The sequence below is a fragment of the Spironucleus salmonicida genome, chromosome 3, assembly GCF_000497125.1.
Source record: "Spironucleus salmonicida strain ATCC 50377 chromosome 3, whole genome shotgun sequence".
NCBI classification, from domain to species: Eukaryota; Fornicata; order Diplomonadida; family Hexamitidae; genus Spironucleus; species Spironucleus salmonicida.
This window is the reverse complement of record NC_090598.1, coordinates 71083-91530: the sequence shown is the minus strand read 5'-3', so window position 1 is coordinate 91530 and position 20448 is coordinate 71083. Positions and strand designations below refer to the sequence as shown.

The following is a 20448-nucleotide window of genomic DNA, read 5'->3' as shown; positions in this document are numbered from 1 at the left end:
TCAATCTAATCATGGAATCTCTAAATTATCACACTCCAAAGCTATCAAAAATCTCTATCGTAAAATTTCTTCACTTGAAACTATAGGTATTTTCAACGTAAATGAACATGTACTACTCATTGGTAATAAATGAGAGGCAATGGATTCTAATTTGAATTACTACTAAATTTCACCACTAAATAATGGTTTTCCTAACCATAAAAAACTATTATTTGGAACATTAGACATACCAGTAGAAAATTTTAAGATCTTTGACCTCATAGTTTCGTTATTTTCCAGCATATTGAAAAAAATATTTGCTATTTCATGAGAACATTTTATAATAGTATGAGTTCGCCAATCCTCAACAGATATTAATTTGGTAGAAAAAATTGTAGAGATTAATTAAGTATTTAAAAAATACGAAGCCGGTATTGGGAATGTTGACATGAAGCCTTTCTACAAATATTTTATAGATTCAATAGAGTTTTTGAAGTATCTGGTATACACAGCATGCTAAAGAGATATTTTTCTAGGTTTTTAGCTAACTAATTTTGGGGTTCCTAAAATATCTACGTATTCCTTATACACATCATCATAATTCTCCGAATCTTAAATAAATTTTGCAAACTAAAAATCATAATCTTATATATCATTGAATTATATATTATTAGACATAATGGCTAAAAGTAGATTGGATACGTTAAAGGAAATAACTGTATTATGATATAGGGCTTTACCAATAAGCCATCCTAATAAAAAAGCATTCTATGGGCAACACCTATCTGTCAATAAATATTATCCATCCTCATTGAGAGTAAATATCGAGGTTTGAATGTCAACAAATAAATATTAAGAAAGAATAGTGACCATTTCATTTTTAAGACCTCCAGTATCTACTGCAATTTCACCTTTAAATTAGACAAATAAAGGATATTTAAGCATATATAATGGAGCTATACTAATCTAGTTTACAATATCATCATAAATCTTTTATCTATTTATAATTAGTTTAAACAATCTTTTTCTTTAACATTAAATTAATACAGCCATTCTGGATAATTATAGCCATTAAAAATTTTCTAAATATGGTATTTGATGATTTTATGGAATAAAGAGTCTGTAATTTATGTAAAATTATCTCCCATTTTTTGGTAATTATAAAAGGATATAATTGAATCGTATTTTTCTAACTATTAAAGCTATTGAAAGATAGATATTACTTGTAAATGGTAATAGTACAGCTAGAAGATAAAAGCCATCATAGTAGTTAATTTATTTTTAAAATATTGAATAAAAAGAAATTATGAATATAATAATAGTAGTCAGGTAAGACAAACATAAGCTAAGTGTCAATAGATTTGCATACTGAATCCTAGGATAGAGTGAGATCGTCATTATTAGTAATAATCCACCAAAAAAATATGAACTGTAATTAAAATTTTATATACTGGAAACTATTATTGGTGGTATTAAAGAAAAAATAACAATTAGTAAATCTATTTTGATAGAATTTATAAGCAATGGCTAAAATTTCATTAATACAAGAAAATAAATGAGAGCTAGAACTACTGGAAGAACGAAAGATATAAAGACATATATATTCATTAATAGGTAATTATTATTCTATAATTATTAATATAAATATAACTTTAAGAATTTTAGACATAAATGAGTATTATATATAAATATAGAGTAATTTATAAGTTTAGAGGACACTTCACTTCCTCTAAAATGTCTCCACCTTCATGGTTAAAAGCGATTGAACCATATACTAAGCTAATTCCTTATGTATAAAAAGCTCCTAGCACTGTTACTATAGAATTAAAGATGTTCTACACATTTTTATGTTTAACAGTATTTTTATTAGGCTCTCAAATTCCTTTATATGGGATGAGAACTACTATTGCCAAAGACCCTGTTTTTTGGCTTAGAACTATTTTTTCTTCTGCTCGTGGATCTGTTATGGAATTAGGATTAGGCCCTACTATGACTTCTGGATTAATAGTAAGAATGTGTGTTTCAGCAGGTTTACTTAGATTCAATAGAAATGATTAAGACGAAACTGAACTTTTTGGTAGATTTTAATCTCTCGTTGGCGCCGCTTTCACTATCGGTCAGGCCGTTTTGTATGTCTTCACTGGTATGTATGGTAACTTTGCCGAACTGGGCGCCTTCAATGCTATCGCAATCGTCCTCCAGTTGTCTGGTGCTTCTATTATCTTGTAGATGCTGGACCACATGATGGAGTAGGGTTGGGGCGTCGGGTCCGGTTAGTCACTTTTCACCACTGCCTAGACTTGTGAGTCCATCATTTGGAAAACATTTTCGTTCATGAAAATTGACAGAGGCTACGGCACTGAGATCGAGGGTGCAATTCCTGCAGCGATCTACATGATTGTAAACAGAGGCAACAAACTCGAGGCCGTGAAGCTTGCCTTTATACGTCATGGCCTTCCCAACTTGGTAGATGTCATCTCCACCCTGGTAATATTTTTCGTTGTTGTGTACCTTTAAGGAATTAGGAAAAATATCAAGATTGTTCACGAGCAAGCTGGCGACCAGATGCAGCAGTCCTACCCCATCAAGCTCCTTTATGCCTCATCAACGCCCATGATGATCATATCAACCGTCACTCAAAATGTGTTTATGATATCCTAGGCTGTTTGGAGAAAATTAGGCAATAATTTTGTCACTGGCATTTTAGGCAAGTGGCAGGAGAATGAATAAAACCCGGGTAGCCCTTACCCCGTAGGCGGCCTTGCATGGATTTTAGCCCCTCCGTATTCTTTTAGATCTGCCATATTCCACCCCATACATACCCTGCTTCACGCTGTTATCGTGGTAACAATCTCCGGCTTCGCTGCCAAGATGTGGGTTAACTTTTCAGGGGAGTCCGCTAAGGACGTTGCTCAGAACCTTAAGGCCTCAAAGTGGATCATACCCGGGTTCAAGCGCGACCAGGAAATGGTCAGGGAACTCAACAGATACATCCCAGTTGCCGCTATGACCGGTGGAATCATCTTGGGTCTCCTCAGCTTGATTGCTGATATTTCTGGCTGCTTAGTTAGCGGTTCAGGTTTACTTATGGCTACAACTAGTCTTGTTAAAATGTATGAAGACTATGCTAAGAAGGCTACTGGCGCTGGATTTTGATAAATTAAGTGATACTTTTAAATTAGTTGTATTATTTCTGTTTATTATACAATTTGATATTTATTTTGTAAAATTAAGTTTTTAATTATAGTACTATTTACTTAACTAAGTGTTGCTTGCATTTTTTGTATAGAATCGAATACTATTAATTCAAGATTAGAGATTAAAAATTACAGTTTTAGAACTTTTTATTATTCTAGTTTAAATATTTAATATATATTAAACATATTTTAATAATATATTATTAGTTTCTAAATCATCTCCTCTAAAATGAGCAATTAAAATATTGCAGTTTTAGGTTTTAAACCTTATAAATATTCAAAGGTATCAAGATAGGTTACTAATTTTTATCAACTTATACCTTCAGCTGTTACATTTATGTCACCCTTTGAAACAACACAATATCACCCTGATGATGTTATTCCATAGTCTATTAAATTTTAGACGTATCCAAACGCCAAAAAAATCATGCTTGGATTATTTGCATGGTTTTTTAAGTTCCTTGAATTTTATTCCGTATTTTATAATCTATTCAGAATCAATCCAGAAATTATACACATTGTATTTGATGACTTAAATAGGTCATCTTTATTTGCAATTGAGGTATTTTGTTTTATGAAAAAAGCAAAGATAGTAGCGCATTTAGCCTCAAATAAATTAGTTAAGTAATAATTTGTTGTAATAGAAGAGTTTATTTAGGCGTTTGATCAAGATAAAATTACAGTTTTATATTCTGACAAAGAAATTTTAAATTAATTTACTATCCAAGTCGAAAAGTTTGTTGCTGCTTATGGTTCTTTATCTTTTACTCATGACATGCCTAGAAGGGTTAAGTTATATACTTCATAAGAGTTTGGAATGCCGGAGTAAGTAACTGATGGTATCAGAACTACATTTGAATACTTTAAGATAGCTAATAATATGATCTAAGGTATTCAACATCCTTAAAAACCCATGTTAGTTGTTATACCTGTTACCTAAAGTGTACCTATTGAAGAGGTCAAGCAAGTATTAATAGCACTAGAACAAAAAGCAAAAGAATAGTAAAAGCAATATGTAGTGGTTTTAACATAACGTCCTTGCAGAAGAGAGGATTAAGTAGAGGGAATATCCAAGTTAATCAAGTTTTGTAGAAATTACTATGAGCCAAAAACGACTTCTAACAACAAACTTTTAAATGAAAAGAAGTGTATGTCTAATGTAGTTGTATTTTAGTCTTCATTAACAGATTTAGATTTTGATTTATTATTATAATTATCTGATGCCCGTGTTGCTATCAGTTAAAGCATTTTATTTGACATGTTATCGGTTAAAAAAGTTTGTATCGCCTATAATATTGATATTACCATGTCGAACGTCATTAATCAAACAACTCCTGAGGGAATTGCCGCATGTATTACAGAGATAGCTGGTTAAAATCTTGAGTTTGATGGCGAATTAGAATTATTTGAAGAAATTTTATCAAAATTATATAGTGTGACAATCACCAAGGAATTAATATTTGCTGTTCCACAGGTTGAAACAGGTGGGTGCTGTGGAGGAGGTTGTGGTGATGCAGCCTGTGGTGACTAGGGATGCGGCGATGAAAATTGTGTTGATGATAAAGATTAATGTGGTAGTGGCTGTAACGGGTGCAAGTGAAATATTGCAATCATTCTGTATCTTCATCATTTTTCAGCTGATCTAACTTAAATCTTAGCTCACTAAGCTACTATATAAGTTTATCTTGTTTATCGCTGGTTTGCTATCCAGCTTTATTATTTTTTTATTTTTCTGTTTCTAATGCCTTTTCTGTCTTTTTAGTTTAGCCTTCTATTTCCTAAATACGTTTTTTTGTGCTATCTTTCACCTATTTTTACTGTTCATCTTTTGTGATTGAAATATCTTCGCCTTATGCGAATTCGAAAAACCTTGGACGTAAAGGGATTTAAGGATAAAGTTAAAATGGAGCCCAGCGTGTAGGGGGTGTCAACCCATGTGGAAGTACATTATATTAAAATGGATGCTTATTAAGAGCTAAGGCTGCTTAAGCTAGCTAGAATTCTTCATAATCTTGAAATACATGAGGTGGAGATTATGGGTCATAGATAATAATGATATGTGAAACATCTGAATTTTTATAGTAAAATGAGGCATCGGATGATGTGTATAGTTCAGTGGGCAATGGTAATGGGAACATTCTGAAGTACATTTTTGATGGTTTGATTTAAGAGCAATTAAAAATTCCAGATTAACCAGTATGATCAAATACTAGATCAAAGTCAAAATTTGGATCTTTGTTTGCTATTGCTGCGATTCTATCTGGGAACTCTATAATGTAGTTCTCTTAGAACATATAATCATCTTCCAGTGAGTTCATTTATATTAACAATTATTTATCGTATAAAATATATCTCTTCAGATATTAAATTTATAATTCCACTCCACTGTGAGACATGTCTAACAACTTACAGAAAGAAGACGTAATCAAAATGATCATTGCCAATACCCACCTTGGTCACCGTAATATGGATAAGAAGCTTGCTTATTATATCCATTCTCGTGAAAAAGATGGCACTTATATCTTTAATCTTGATAAAACCTGGTAAAAGATTTAGCTTGCTGCTCGTATGATCACTGCTGTTGCTGACCCTTCCAGAATTGCTGTAGTAGCTGGCCGCCCTGAAGCTCACCGTGCTGTTCATAAATTCTGCCGTTTCATCCGTTCTTAGGGTTACGCTGGCCGTTATCAGCCTGGTACCTTCACTAACAGGCTTGCTCCCAAGTATTTTGAGCCTGAACTCTTAATAATTGCTGACCCAACCATTGATCACTAGGCTCTTGCCGAATCTTCTTATTGTAATGTACCCGTTATATCCCTTTGCAACTCTGATTCCAAGTTATCTTTTGTTGACTGCGCTATCCCATGTAACAACAAGGCTAAAAACTCAGTTGGTCTCATGTTCTGGATGCTCGCTCGCGAGGTTCTCATCATGAAAGGTACTATCAAGCGTGAAGACGAATGGCAACTTCCTGATATCTTCATTGCTCTCGACGAGAAAACCATGGATGCTATGGTTAAAGAAGAATAAGTTGAAGGTGATGTAGCTCCTGCTACCGCTGATTTTGCTGAATGATTAATTAATTTACTTCACATCATTTTTAATTAATTTATTTCATTAATTATTTTCTAGAGTTAAATCTCAAAAATCTAAATTTGCTAGTTAAGTTCTAGGTCAGTTTATCTCTTAGATTCAAGATTTTCACTTATTTCTAATATTTAATTTTAAAGGATTCTGACATTATTTTAATCTTTTAAAAATTTTTAAAAATCTATAACTTCGGTTTTTCGTTTTTGTTCTACGTTTTAAATCTCTTGCTAAAAGAAAGCGGCTTAAGCAGAAAACTACTCAGATTTGGCAGATTCTGCCTATAGCATTGTTTCTGCTTCGGTTAACATTATTTGTAGCTAGTGGTCTGCTTATAATAGTGTTTACTTTAAATTATTTTTTATGTTGGAGATTTAATTTTTAACTGATGACTGTAAAGATTATTATTATTAAATTTTTTCTTATGTTTAAGAAATAGATTACTATATCTAAAGCTAAAGTTTATCAATTTAAGAAGACCGTTAAAATTTTTAATCTTCTAGTTGATCTAATGCTTCCTGATATTATTTTTTTAAGAGATTCATTCTCTAAGATTCTATTTTCTTTAATTCTGCTTAAAATCTTGATTATTCAGCAGCTTTCCATAATTAAAACTCCCAGTTTATTGCCTTATCTATTGGATCTTCATTATCCTCCATTTAAATTTTAAAATAAAATCATTATATTATTCACTAAATATTTAATTATGATATTTTTTTCATTTACTAAATTTAGTCAAAAATAACTTTAGCATTTTTGTCAAAATTTAATTTCTCATGGTTATATTCTTTTTAAAACTGATAAGACTTCGCCAAAACTAATTTACGTGCTGATAAGTTATAAGCCTCATCAAGCTCATTATTTAAATACTCTTCCTGGTCAAATTCTTTATTTAATATTTATATTATAGAATTTTTATGTTTATTAATTAACTCTTAAGTAGAATCATTAAGTTATAGAGAATTTTATTTCCTTTACATTAAGTGCAAAAATTATATATTGTATATTGTATATATATATAATAAACTTATACTATTTAATGTGGAGAAATAAATAAACAAATGCAACTATAGCTGATAATTCTTTACTTAGGCCGCGAGGAGTTCCACATTGTTTATAAGGACTTACTATAGTAAGAACTGGTGAGCTAAAGGCACTCACAGATAAATAGTTTATAACTTACGTTTAGACTAATGGAGGAAAAGCAACATCTGCAGTCTCAGGGAAAACATCATATTTAGTATTAGGATAGGATCCAGGAGAAGTTAAAAAAAGAACAGCCCGAGATAAGAATGTTTCAATGATAACAGAGGATTAATTTTTTCAGTTAGTCAGAAATTTATCATACTAATTATCTAAACAGGTATGTTAGGAAGTAGATTACGAGTAATCTTTAATCTAAAATTATAAATAGATAACCTGTGAAAATATTATTAAATAGGAATAGTGTCTAACAGATGAGGTTTTAATTCGAGACCCAACATTATGGACAATAAAGTACCAACCTAAGTGTTTTGAGGATATTATAGGAAATAATTCTATAATAGCTCAAATAAAGCACTCTTTAGATTCAGATAATAACTTATTTTTAATTACAGGCCCTCCTGGAACTGGAAAATCATCTATTTTGAATATTCTTTCTCAAGACAAACGATTTAACTTTGTCTATTCTAATTCTGATGAATCTAGAACTGGCAAGTCAATAAAGCTTCTAGTTTAAAAATACTCTCACTCTGCTGTAACTAAATAAAGACAAGTTTTTATTTTTGATGATGCAGAATCAATAGAAGCTTATGGAATTCCAGAGATTATAAAATAGAGTCAACTACACACTGTACTTAAATTTTATCTAGTCTCTCAGGATTCAGGTAACTAAAAATTTAAAACATTAAAAACATACTCCCAATTATTTTAATTAAAAAGGCCACAAAAATAGTAAATTAGTAAATTATTATCTACAATAATGACGGCAGAGGCAATTAAAGGCAATATATCTGCAATAGCTGATATTTGTGGTGAAAATGCATCTGGTGATATTCGAAGGTGTCTTAACGTATTATAATTTTCATCCGCTGGAAAGCAGATTTTATAGCCATCTGATGTAAAACTTTAATTATCACCATAAACTTCTCTCCTCGAGAAAACAGATATATTTTTCAATGCAAAAAAATCGAGAAATTAGTCTCAGGATTTCTACGCAGATATTTAGAGTTTTTATTACCGGGAATAGCTTTTCTACCCTAGCTTAGTGCAAAATTACCAAACTATGATAGATTTTGATTTTGAGTTTGCAATTTTTATGTCGAATTAATTGTCATAAATAGACTAAATTGTATATAGATAATTCCATTTAAGTGACTGGAGTGCATCTAGGGCAGCTACATGTTTGATTTAGTAAGCAGCGTTGGAGCTTATAAATTAAAATGCTAAAAGCACAAAGTTTGTGTTTCCACAGTTTCCTGGCATCATTAGTCTAGATAAGGCATCCAGAGAAGTAAATTTGTTATTCGCAAAATTCACAAAATTTAATCTATCTGGCTTAGATATTGATTTAGGAACTAACTTGATAATTTCTTAGGTAAATAACAATGATTTTTTAAATTTTATGGGTGATTTTGATGTTTTTGAAATGGAAAATATGGGATAAAAGAGTCTATTTAAGGATTTAAAAACTGGTCAAATAAGGTAAATATGTTAAATATGTAGTTTTGTTTAGAAAAACGATATTTTAAAGTAGAAAAAATTAAGATGATTTTTAGTTGAGAAAAATAAATCTGATTTATTATTTACTTTTGATATTACTGTATTTTTTCACTGAATTGATATTATTTAAGGTGATATTTTATTTCATTTTTGCTCTAGTAACTAACACTACACACTACATAAATTCTTTAAATCATAGTATTATAATAAGTTATAATTCATTTCTTTACATTCAAAATGACTGATTACGCAATTGGTATCGAAGGTGGTGGAACAAAAACTAGAGTTGTTATTGTTAATTATGCTAAATCTGAAATAGTTTATGATAAAAGTTATGACATTCCCTCAAATCATTATTTGACATCTATTTAGTAGGTATGTAATGATTTTACTAAAATGGTAGAAGAGTCAGAAAGAGAGCATAAAATAATTAATATTAAAGCTTTAGGTATCACTGCTGCAGGGTTCAATACGGTTAATGAACATGTTGAAAAGCATTTTGCAAATTATTCTTAATTTGTGTAATCTCATGACACAAGTGGGCCAATTTAGATGTTTGAAAGATAATTTAACAAAAAAGCCGCGGTTGTTATATCTGGAACTGGCTCTGCTGGATTTTTCCACCGTCAAATTGGAGGTCTTGGTCATTTCTTAAAAGAAAGAGGTTGTGGATTTTCTGCTGTTAGACGCGCTATTGAGAATGTTTGCTTATAAAAGGATGGGTTTAAATCGGAATATGGGTCATATGGTGATTTATGGGAAGAATTTACTAAGTTTTTCAATTTCCCGGGGTAAGATTATCAAGATTCAGGAATTTTGGAATTATTTTATGGTGAGGGATTTAAAGGTAAAGTAGCCAGCTTTAACATAATTATGAAGGAGAATCATTCTTCTCTAGTTGAAAAAATTTATATCGAAGAGTTTGAATATTTAGCTAGCATGATCAAAGCATTAAAGTTAGAACAAAACTTTACTGATATTATATGTGTAGGTTCATTTTGGAGATCATTAGATAGTTAGCCAGCAGCTAAAAAAATACTTTTTGAATAATTTAAAGATTGTAAGTTTTGGGTAACTAAACCGTAAACAGCAGCTATTGGAGCAGCATTGCATGCGGTCAACGCTAAATGGAGCGGTGAGCCTATGTTTGATGTTTTAGAGTGATATCAAGTTAATTTTAGATCAAATTAAAATATTTATATACGCTTTAATAATAATTTAGATTTTTGTATAAATATCTGGTCATCATGATATATTTTTAATGCCTCAATGCAAAAGTTGTAAGCATCTTCATATAATTATAGTTCTTCATATTTTAAGATTTAGTTTGTCAGTTTAATTATATTTTCATCACATACATGAAATAATTAAATTGCCCCTTTACCTTTAAGGTGTACTTCTCCAGCTATTCTAGTAAATTAAGACATTGATATGGCTGACTCTTTGGTGCATAAAAAATTGCATTTGAGTAATCTAGTGGATTGTTCGACTCTACTAGTTAGATTAACTGCATCGCCAATTACGTTAAATGATTAGCTAAATGCTCCTATCATCACATTTCCTCTATGTAAACCTGCAGATAGTTTCATATCATTATGCAGTTACAAAGATAGCTAGAACACAAAGTTTTTTGCTTATATGCATGTTTCAAACAAGATTAAAGCTCCATCTCCTAAATAAGAAATTATGTTTCCATTAAATACCAAAGAAAACCTAGATATTTGATCATAAAACTAAGAAATTATTGTAGATGTTGTAGATAACGTAGAATCTGAGGCAAATTATGTGAAGCCTACTAAATCTAAAATTAATATGGAGACTTCTTTGTTTATTGGATGAGGAAATGGAGTTTTTAAAGATATATTTGGCAAATACTATTTTTGAATATTACGCAGGTTATTTATTTATCCTTATTTCTCATAAAGAACAAGATGTTAGAAGGATCTAAAATTCATTTTTATATTTATTTCTTATACATTATTACTAAAAAGTGAACTAATAAAATAATCTAAAGTAAAAACGAATACCAAGCTTGAAGTTAGTAAAAGCATAATAACTAAATCAACATTGACATTAGCATATAGTAAAACTTAAATAAGTACCATAGTTATTCCTATTGCTTTAGTGATTAGGATATCCCGTAAGTTAGGAATATCCAAATTCATTTTTATTATTGTAAACATTAGTATTTTATTGCTATTAATATATATTGTTTTGAATTATGGACAATTAAATATCTAATTCAGAAATTTCAGATACATTCTTAGTATCAAAAGTTTAGAATGATTAATAATCACTATAAATATTAGAAGATGCTATTAACTCATTAACAGAATAACATATTAGTAATACCGTGGATAAATAGTTAATAAATTGGGAAGAAGATTATAATGATGATTTTTTATAGTCCAACGTTAAAAAATCTGCATTATAACACCCAATAAAAACGTAGGAAGACGTATGCTGTGTGTAAACATAACATCTACCACCAGTAAATATTAAGCCATAGGTGAATCTTAGAGAATTAGGAAATTTTGAAGAAATAAAATAGTATCTATTACCGATTCTAGCAGCGTCGTAATTAAAAACATAGACACATTTTTGTACTGCTTTACGTGTCTTAAGCTTTGTTGGAAATTAAACTTAGGATTTTATAAATTAAGAAATTAAGCTATAATTTATAGAGAAATTTGATGCTTTAAAAGATTTGATACCAGCATCATTAAGTATATCTGACGGTTCTGTAATCTATAGTATATATAAAAAAGCAAATATTCATTAAAAACTCAAAATCCTTCAATATATAGAAGAGTTTTTATAAACTGCGAATTACTTTATGAACCTGCCAATTTATTTAGGGTAAGTTCAAGAATATGAGATAAAATCAAGTCATATTACTTTTAATAAACAATTATTTAGTCTATATGAAAAATAAATAACGCCAAATTCTGAGTTTTAATAATCAGTATTCTAAGAAAAGTTCGAGTAATTTTTGTTCAATAACATTAAAACAGAAACAAATAGCTCATTATTTTGTTAATTACTTATTTCACTCAAAATTTATGCTACTAATTTTACTATATTTAAACCAGATTCATTCTTCAAATTGCTTATATATCAAACTAAGAGAATAACAGCTTCAAATTAAATAACTGCATTGATCATTGATTTCTTATTCCTAACATCACTCTACATAGTTCCTCAATTGGAATTTGAAAACTTTATTTAGTATCTTTTATCTATAAATTTGGACTAACAAAATATCAAAGCAATCAAACTTGCAATTTAGAAAGCTAACCCAATTTTTATCCCAGAAATCAATTAAATGCTACAAACTTAGCTTATTTTATCAAATTTTACTGATTTTTTACCATTTTTTGACATTTCTAGAAATCATATATTGATAAGTTTGGAACATGGAAATTTCCACAATTTGAAGCTTATACCGTTATTTTCCAGCTTTTGTGATGAAAACTAGGCGTGTCGGGCGTTTTCTGCTCTTCTTGTAAAGTTAAAATCTGAGCTTGTTTTCGTATAAAAGCTTAAAATTGCAGCTAGTCTATTACTGCTTCTAAATAAAATAAAGTCAGAAATCTATTAGGAGACATTCAATAAAAATCTAATTTTATCTTGTTTATCCCCTAAAAATATAGATTAGGTTGACTAAATCTACTCGTTTATTAAGTTTTAAGACCTGAGTTTTGTTAAGATTTGCGGGGTCAAATCTGCTTTGTTTTATTGTTTGTACGATTTTAAGAAGTTATCAGGGTAGGGGTTTCAAATTTTTACAAAACTAGAGATTTAAGGAGCTGAAAAGTATTACAAGCTTTTCTAGTGATTGGATTATTTATTTACATGGCGGTTATAAAATTAAAAATGAACTGTATTATGAGGATGTAATTGTTAAACCTTGTAATAAATTTATAATGATATAATTTTTATCAAAAAAAGGTAAGAATAAATTAGTTTGTCTGTTATTATTAAGATTTGAATATCAAAATGAATAATTCCTATCTAAGAATATATTTGAGTATTTAAGAGGAATAAATAGAAGGAGTATGAATCTAATGAGAATTTAAATATTATGAGTATTATATACCTTGTGTATATGATTCGCTTTTGTTGTATTGCTTAAAAATAAGAATATAATTACTATGGACTTGTCTTAATAAAGAAAAAACAGAAGGATGCATCATAGATAATATGATACAATTATTAGCAATATAATTTAGCATTTGAAATAAAGCAATTTTATATAATAAATCATAGTTAAGTGATAGAGTATTAAAGTAATAATTATTTAGGAAAATTTTATCAAACGATATTACACTAATGTAATATAGCATTGATATGATATGCAATGGAAGCATAAAAATTAGAAAATAGTTTCTACTTCTAATAAGCCATTACGAGAGGAAGTGAAAATATAAATGGAATTCTATAATATATCATCTATATGTAAAATCAAATAATATATCATTCGAAAAACCCTTGTTTAATATAGCTGTATTCGATGTAAATATTTGAGTAAACTAGGATTTTAACTATATTGTTTTCAGACTATTTTTCAATATTATCAAGATCAATTATTGATTCCTCCATTTAACTAAATTAATAATAGTCATTACCATAGTATATTATTTAAATTATTGAGTTAAGTTTAATCTAATCTAAGTCGTTATTACTAAATTCTTTTAATTTTGTTCTAGAGTACTGATTTTACATTATATATCGATTCTTTTTATATAGTTAACTCAATCTATGATATTTATTTGCACAAAGACAATGATTATTACTTTTTATTAATGAGCATGTTTTTAAGGGCAGATGTATCATTTACTAAAAATAAATGACTTGCATGCAATTCTTATAAAATTAAATTTAATTAGCTATTTTAATTTTATGATTCTGTAAATTACTGAAACTCAGTTAGAAAGGATTGAACCGAAGACAACTCTATATTCATTTAAAGTTAAATAAAATATAATTTAAAATATAATATATTTAGTTATACAGTTTTACATTTTAAAATGAACTAGAAACAAATTAGTATTAAAGTTCCTGACATTATAAAGGATGAAAGACGCCTTAAATAATATAAAGTTGGTTAATTATTGGGTAAAGGAGGCTTTGCGGAAGTTTATGTAATTACTGATATACATACAAGTTAATCATTTGCTTGTAAGATTACATCTAAAGAACGGCTTACTAATAAGAAAGTAATTGAAAAATTCCACCAAGAAATTAAAATACATAAAAGTTTGCATTATTTACATATATGTGAAGTAGTTTCAATATGTAAAGATAGTAATAACTATTATATAATCTTAGAGCTTTGTGAAAATATTTCATTATCAACCTTATATAAAAGAAGAAATGGATTGACCGAAGAGGAAATATAAAGAGTCACATATGAATTATTGCTATCTATATAAGAGTTATAATTGAATCATATTGTGCACAGAGATATTAAACCGAGTAATATATTTTTAAAGAAAATTAATAGTTAAGTTATAACTAAATTAGGAGATTTTGGCCTGTCTGCATATGTCAAAGATGAATTCCGATTTACCTTATGTGGAACACCAAATTTTTTATCGCCAGAACTAATTGCATCTCATGTATTTCGCAGATTATCATAATAATAAACTTGTGAAGACAATATTGATCATGAATGTTAGTCTATATGCAAAGGATTACCTTAGGTATTTACATAAGGATATTAATATTCAACTGATATTTGGAGTTTAGGGTGTTTAGTTTATTAATTAGCTTTTTGTAAAGCACCCTTCGAATAATTGAATGCTACTTCAACTTATAAAAATATACTAAAGGGTCATATAAATTTTCCCAAAGTCTATAAGAACTAATACTCCGAGTTTATGTTTAAATTTATTTCTTAGTGCTTGATCAAGTAGCCTGATTAACGACCGTCAGTAAAAGATTTATTAGATGATTGTTGGATTTAAAATGGTAATAATATAAAATTAAAATATTTACCTATGGATATATTTACAGAAAAATTCTCTTAAAAACTTCATTAACTCACAGAAAGCTTTAATTATACAGATTCAATTACTATTAAATGTTCATAGACTTAAAAGTTAGATACAGAAATGATTAGTGTATAGACATATTTAAAGGAAACCTTTACATAGTTTGAGACAACTGATTTAACATTTCTCTTAACTGATGGTGATATATAATTCTTATACTATCCAAGTTAGTTTTTTTCTAAGCGTATTTACCCCACCAATTCTGATTAACTAGAAGGCTTTGAAAAATTAGGTCATTTCTTTAACAATTTAAAGTAATAATTTTATAATTTTCATGAAATATATTATATTATTTAACTTAAAGATCATTCAGAGAAATATGGCATAGCATATTAATTATCATAAGGTTATAAAGGATTCGTGTTTAATGATAGAACATAAGTTGTTGTTAGCCCTCATTGTATTTTCGGAGATTATACTGATGAGATCGGCCACACAATTAGATTTCAATATGATAAAGCTGAATAAATTGTTCCAAAGAAAAATTGGATGATATTCTTATAATTTAGTAAGTATTTATAATAATATAGTACATTACATTAAAATGATTTAGAGAATTGTGATTTGCTTTTTAAAGGCAATGAATTCAATTTGTTTTACCCTTCAGAAAACTAGTAGGCACATACCAAATTAGATAATTTTAATATTGAATATGCTACTAAATAAGTGTAAAACTTATCTAAATAATATAATAAAATATATGAAAAATAAACAGTGTTGAATTTAAATTTTGAAGAAATAGAAGAATCATTTTTACACAAACTTACTAGTTTTGGTTAATTACCGTTACCTTATATTAAAAAATGGAAAAATATATCGGAATAGTAATTTTTTTTACTAAATGACGACTAATTTTAGTTTCAAGATAAATTTACTGGATAAAAATTAATTGTGAAATCTAATTATTTAATGTTAGTAAATAAATTTAATAAAAAACTTATATTTGATGCAAAAATTATATTTAATAGTGATATTTAGAAGTCTGATATATTTAAATACATAGAAAGATTAGTGACTTAAAGTCATGCTAATTATATTGAATTTGCAAAGTGAGTTCATAATATTATGTATAATTATATTTAATATTTTTATTTTCAAAAATGCCGCCAAAAGATAATGCATCTTCATCATCAGCTACTATATAAATAACACTGAAAACTATAAGTGCTTCTGAAACTTATATTACTCCTCAAATAGTTTTTTAATTTCCTTAATAACAGCCTATGACTATGGAAATTTCTAAAAGTTCAAGATCTGTATCTGCTAAAAAATCATCTAGATAAAAAGAACCTATTTAGTAACTAGCTGAGTACGTGAAAGTTGAACCAACCATTTAAAAAGAATTTGAAATTCCTAATCCAGATAACTGTATTTAAAGCTTTATAGCTGATTAATTGAAAATATTTTTTGATGATCCATCATTAAAAGGTAAAGTTCCTGCATAATTCATATCATATGATTGCTCTTGCTTTTTAGTTTCTCTACAATTATAAGAGCTTATTTAACTTTAAATTAACGAGTTCACATACAATGCAGAACTAACAATAAGAATAGTGTCATCACGACATGAAAACTAACGAGTCACCTCGTTTTTATCACCAAAAACATTCCCCGTACTTTCCTTTAAGATTTTAAAAGCCTCTAAAATTTTTCAATATGCTGATCCAGAATGGAGGTAACGTTATTTATAACCATTAAAAGTAGAGTGCAAAATACTTGGAAATACGTATTTTTCTGAACCTATAGATTAGATTGCTCTCGGATCTGACCGGAAGTCTGTAGAGTTTAAAATACGTTTGATAACAGCGTATGCATGTAAGACCGAAAATGAGATATACCTAATTAAGAGATAAATTGAGGAGAATTTTGTGGAAATAACTGTTCATTGCAGAGTACCCAAGAATAAAATCTAGGTAGAAAAACCAAAATCAGCATAAACTAAGAGTGCAGTTCCAATTATCAACGACAGTTTTATTAATTTCACTGCCGAATGTAAAATTAGTCTGAAATAATTATTAGTGGAGAGGATTTTTGAAGAGGAAGTTAAGTTAGTACCAAAATATTAGCTAAATGGTAAAACATAAGTACCTGATTTAGGCAAAATGCATAATAATTAGCTTGATAGATAACCATTATTTTAAACTGTATCTATTTTACCTTAAGTTAAAGATGTAAAATAAAAAGAGCCTGTTCCAGAAGTTACTAAATAGACATAGTTCTCAGAATACTAAAAAGCTCCTGAAACTTTACCACTTGGAGATTGGTCAGAATCATTTGTATCAGTTAGGGCGGCATTTTAAAGACCTTTATCGTCTTGGTAGATTTAAACCAAAGAAACACCGTCTAGATCTAATTCTGCCAAAAATAGCAAAAACCAAGTAGTAGGTTAAAATAATATTATATAATTAGAAAATATGGTTAAACCCAATTTTTAGCATTTTGAGAGAATGTATATTTACTTAGGTGCAAAGCACAATGAAATGGTAAAGTAAATATTATAATATGTAGCAGCAAAAAATTTATTGTTCATTAGCGAGAATTCATAAAAATCGTTTAAAGACAAATTTAGTGATGATGCAAATGATCGCTTATCTGATTTTATCGGCTTGCTTTCTACTAGTAATGTTTCAGATGCTATAAGCAATCCTGATCTCCATTCTCTAAATTATCAATTTATAACTGGATACAGATTCATAGATAAACATACTTAGCTTATATTTTTAGAATGCCCTGCATAGTTTGATAGCTTTAAAGATCTCAGACTGATTTTAGATCAAGTTGGCTGTACTTACAAATCTGCACCAGCAGTTAGTTTCAGAAAGCGTAGTTTACCGAAAAGTGCATTCTTATTACTACATTTCAGCCTGGTAAAGCCAATTGTCAAATTGAGCTTATAATTTAGCTAGAAAATTGGTCTGGTTTAGAAATATATATAATTATTTAATATAGTTGATAATAAACTGTTTCCATTAGAACCAGTTAAAATGGATCTTCGTGGTTTTCAACAAGCAGATTTGTTTTTCGATTAAAATGATATTGATTAATTAATTGAGAATTTTGCAGGGAATATACCTAAATAAGCTGATATTAATTTTTTGTTTATGGATAATGATGTTGAAAAGTTTGACGACTTAACAAGTGTTTAGAGAAGCATAGTTAGTGGTTCACACGATACTATGAGCAGTTTTAGCAAATCTGAAAATACTAGTCCTGTTGCACAAAAATAAATCAACAAGGTTAAAGAAAAATAGATAAAAATATTAACTATTAAGCATAGACCAATCCCTCAAGCGCCTGAATTAATACCTATACCAGAAGAATTATTAGTGGTTTCACCTACAGAATCTCCACGGGCAAGCTAAAAATATTTGCCATAATATTAGATTAATATTCAATCAGGAATAATTAATAACTCAGAAAGTGATTGCCCCAATCAGGCTATTCAGAAAGATAAAATTTTAGAAAATGTTTCAAATGATATCTTTTTGGGAACAGCTCTAAAAGGTGAAAGTATTATAAAATAGGTACTAGAAGGTAAACGAACTTTTTAGTATTCGTCATAAACACTCAATAAATACAGCATCTAGGCTAGAATTTTAGATAAAACACTTAATGGAAAAAATTTGTAAACAGAAATAGATGTACAATAGCCAACTTTAAATAAACTAGATCCACTTTATATAAAAGAAAGAAATTGGAAGTGACTTTTATATTATATGGTAATACAGAGATATTCATTTAATTAATGAGCTCATAAAACTTAGTAAATATCTTAGCTTAGACATAGCAGCTTGGCTATTCCAAAACACATACATTGTAAAGCATATTATTTTCTAATAGTATCCTATCAGGCATCTATGATATACGATCATCATTTTAAGCAGTATGTAAATAAACTGGTCCTTAGTATTTGGGATATAACCAGTTTTATACTTCTTATTATTAAAGTCCATGACCTCGAAAGTATAGTAATTTTAATAGATATCCACCTTAAAAACTAAAGAGACTAAATTTAATCAAATAGGTTCTATTAATATAAATATTAAATAGAATCTAATATTGGCCCAATAATATATAGATAACATAACCGAAATGTTAAAAGCCATTAATTTGACAAGTAAAACTCCGTTACCTTTGCAAAAGTAGATGCAAACAATGCAATAAAACATGGTCTAGATGAGTATAGGCCTGAGGAGTCATATATATCATAAATAAGGTTAATGGTCGAGTTTTAAACGAAACCAGATGACCTTAGTTAATTTAATCAATGCCCTAATCATTATTAAACAAAAATATTAACAGAACTAAAAATTGAATTAGATTTTAAAAGTCAACTTACGAGATTAAATAAAATGATTATCCAGCGTAAAAGCATATAATTTACACACGATTGATGACCTTACTTTTGATGTGAAAGTTTTACATGTGGTATATATACCTTTAGTAATACATTTTCATTTTATTTCTTTAAATTGGTGACTTTATTAAGAAACAATAAAAAGTATTCACCAAATATTAAACCCCTATTTGTTCCATCCACCAAAGCTAAAGCCTTCTCTTCTAAAACTTGTCCGCTAGTTTGCATACTTGGCGGGTCCTGGAGTTGATGGGCCTCGGCATGTAGTTGTACGACTTCTAAGTGTGAATTATGGTGTTGATGGTTTTCCAAAATTTTTATCTGGATAATAATTGGCTGCTGAAAGTTTTTCAGATGTTGTAGATTTCTGCTCAAGTGTGTTGAATCTTTTAGCTCTAAATGAATATTGAGGAGGTTTCTTTTGAATCTCATCAAATTTAACTGGTTTGAGTGAAAAAGGCGTTCGAAAAATACTACCAGGCTATGTTCTGGCACCCAGCGATGCTGACCTTGGCGTCTTATCAACTTAAGCAAAGTTTAGATTATGTGCTCCTGGACCAGGTAAATTATTTTAAGGTCTAGCATGGCGATATCTTAAAGAAAATTCCGGTTAACTTGGTGTAACTTCTTTGTATTTGGGAGTATATTTTGTAGGACCAGGATTATTTTTTTAAGATTATGGTAATGGAGTTCTAGAAGAAAAAGAGTAAGCAGGTGCTTATTTTTCTAAATATTTATTATTAACACTATACCTGTTTGGCGCAGGTGTCTCATAGTTTGGAGGTACATACTAAATTGGAGCGGACATTATAAATTATGGAAATACACTACTCATAAATATATTATATTATATTGAAAATATATTTGAAAAACAGCAGGTTGATTCCCAAAGATGCTTTCGCGGAAACTTTCCTGAAGTTATAAAAAAAGATAATACCAGAAATATCTGGATACCTTATTTCACTAAGGTATAAACTTGTACTACAGTTGATCTAAGCATGTCACTTCTGAATGATAGACCAAAGGAATGGTGTTTAAATATATAATTTAATATTTGCTATATAATATA

The 20448-nt window shown here is 28.9% G+C and overlaps 15 protein-coding genes across 15 annotated transcripts; 9 read left to right on the top strand and 6 right to left on the bottom strand. All coding sequences in view use genetic code 6, as the record gives it.

The window, feature by feature from the left end:
* Positions 1 to 9: 9 nt before the first annotated feature.
* Positions 10 to 1032, bottom strand: SS50377_22270 (Ubiquitin-protein ligase HACE1; the record flags this gene model as incomplete). Its single annotated transcript, XM_067906160.1, has 1 exon — positions 10 to 1032. The coding sequence occupies one exon, from the start codon at positions 1030 to 1032 to the stop codon at positions 10 to 12; it is 1023 nt and encodes a 340-aa protein (XP_067765428.1).
* Positions 1033 to 1713: 681 nt separating this feature from the next.
* On the top strand, positions 1714 to 3135 carry SS50377_22269 (Sec61 alpha family protein; the record flags this gene model as incomplete). The annotated part of the gene is made up of 1 exon (XM_067906159.1): positions 1714 to 3135. One exon carries the CDS (start codon positions 1714 to 1716, stop codon positions 3133 to 3135), a length of 1422 nt encoding a protein of 473 aa, XP_067765427.1.
* A 270-nt stretch (positions 3136 to 3405) lies between these two features.
* On the top strand, positions 3406 to 4776 carry SS50377_22268 (uncharacterized protein; the record flags this gene model as incomplete). The annotated part of the gene is made up of 1 exon (XM_067906158.1): positions 3406 to 4776. The coding sequence occupies one exon, from the start codon at positions 3406 to 3408 to the stop codon at positions 4774 to 4776; it is 1371 nt and encodes a 456-aa protein (XP_067765426.1).
* A 10-nt stretch (positions 4777 to 4786) lies between these two features.
* SS50377_22267 (uncharacterized protein) lies at positions 4787 to 5494 on the bottom strand (the record flags this gene model as incomplete). Its single annotated transcript, XM_067906157.1, has 1 exon — positions 4787 to 5494. One exon carries the CDS (start codon positions 5492 to 5494, stop codon positions 4787 to 4789), a length of 708 nt encoding a protein of 235 aa, XP_067765425.1.
* A 76-nt stretch (positions 5495 to 5570) lies between these two features.
* Positions 5571 to 6251, top strand: SS50377_22266 (Ribosomal protein SA; the record flags this gene model as incomplete). Its single annotated transcript, XM_067906156.1, has 1 exon — positions 5571 to 6251. One exon carries the CDS (start codon positions 5571 to 5573, stop codon positions 6249 to 6251), a length of 681 nt encoding a protein of 226 aa, XP_067765424.1.
* A 14-nt stretch (positions 6252 to 6265) lies between these two features.
* On the bottom strand, positions 6266 to 6922 carry SS50377_22265 (uncharacterized protein; the record flags this gene model as incomplete). The annotated part of the gene is made up of 1 exon (XM_067906155.1): positions 6266 to 6922. One exon carries the CDS (start codon positions 6920 to 6922, stop codon positions 6266 to 6268), a length of 657 nt encoding a protein of 218 aa, XP_067765423.1.
* A 30-nt stretch (positions 6923 to 6952) lies between these two features.
* On the bottom strand, positions 6953 to 7243 carry SS50377_22264 (uncharacterized protein; the record flags this gene model as incomplete). The annotated part of the gene is made up of 1 exon (XM_067906154.1): positions 6953 to 7243. The coding sequence occupies one exon, from the start codon at positions 7241 to 7243 to the stop codon at positions 6953 to 6955; it is 291 nt and encodes a 96-aa protein (XP_067765422.1).
* A 59-nt stretch (positions 7244 to 7302) lies between these two features.
* On the top strand, positions 7303 to 9015 carry SS50377_22263 (Replication factor C, subunit 1; the record flags this gene model as incomplete). The annotated part of the gene is made up of 1 exon (XM_067906153.1): positions 7303 to 9015. One exon carries the CDS (start codon positions 7303 to 7305, stop codon positions 9013 to 9015), a length of 1713 nt encoding a protein of 570 aa, XP_067765421.1.
* Positions 9016 to 9203: 188 nt separating this feature from the next.
* On the top strand, positions 9204 to 10130 carry SS50377_22262 (N-acetylglucosamine kinase; the record flags this gene model as incomplete). Its single annotated transcript, XM_067906152.1, has 1 exon — positions 9204 to 10130. The coding sequence occupies one exon, from the start codon at positions 9204 to 9206 to the stop codon at positions 10128 to 10130; it is 927 nt and encodes a 308-aa protein (XP_067765420.1).
* Positions 10131 to 10132: 2 nt separating this feature from the next.
* On the bottom strand, positions 10133 to 11131 carry SS50377_22261 (Guanylate cyclase / Adenylate cyclase; the record flags this gene model as incomplete). Its single annotated transcript, XM_067906151.1, has 1 exon — positions 10133 to 11131. One exon carries the CDS (start codon positions 11129 to 11131, stop codon positions 10133 to 10135), a length of 999 nt encoding a protein of 332 aa, XP_067765419.1.
* Positions 11132 to 11187: 56 nt separating this feature from the next.
* On the top strand, positions 11188 to 12804 carry SS50377_22260 (uncharacterized protein; the record flags this gene model as incomplete). Its single annotated transcript, XM_067906150.1, has 1 exon — positions 11188 to 12804. The coding sequence occupies one exon, from the start codon at positions 11188 to 11190 to the stop codon at positions 12802 to 12804; it is 1617 nt and encodes a 538-aa protein (XP_067765418.1).
* A 1192-nt stretch (positions 12805 to 13996) lies between these two features.
* Positions 13997 to 16075, top strand: SS50377_22259 (Serine/threonine-protein kinase PLK; the record flags this gene model as incomplete). Its single annotated transcript, XM_067906149.1, has 1 exon — positions 13997 to 16075. The coding sequence occupies one exon, from the start codon at positions 13997 to 13999 to the stop codon at positions 16073 to 16075; it is 2079 nt and encodes a 692-aa protein (XP_067765417.1).
* Positions 16076 to 16122: 47 nt separating this feature from the next.
* On the top strand, positions 16123 to 18726 carry SS50377_22258 (uncharacterized protein; the record flags this gene model as incomplete). The annotated part of the gene is made up of 1 exon (XM_067906148.1): positions 16123 to 18726. The coding sequence occupies one exon, from the start codon at positions 16123 to 16125 to the stop codon at positions 18724 to 18726; it is 2604 nt and encodes an 867-aa protein (XP_067765416.1).
* Positions 18727 to 18879: 153 nt separating this feature from the next.
* Positions 18880 to 19416, top strand: SS50377_22257 (uncharacterized protein; the record flags this gene model as incomplete). Its single annotated transcript, XM_067906147.1, has 1 exon — positions 18880 to 19416. One exon carries the CDS (start codon positions 18880 to 18882, stop codon positions 19414 to 19416), a length of 537 nt encoding a protein of 178 aa, XP_067765415.1.
* A 111-nt stretch (positions 19417 to 19527) lies between these two features.
* On the bottom strand, positions 19528 to 20187 carry SS50377_22256 (uncharacterized protein; the record flags this gene model as incomplete). The annotated part of the gene is made up of 1 exon (XM_067906146.1): positions 19528 to 20187. The coding sequence occupies one exon, from the start codon at positions 20185 to 20187 to the stop codon at positions 19528 to 19530; it is 660 nt and encodes a 219-aa protein (XP_067765414.1).
* Positions 20188 to 20448: the final 261 nt, after the last annotated feature.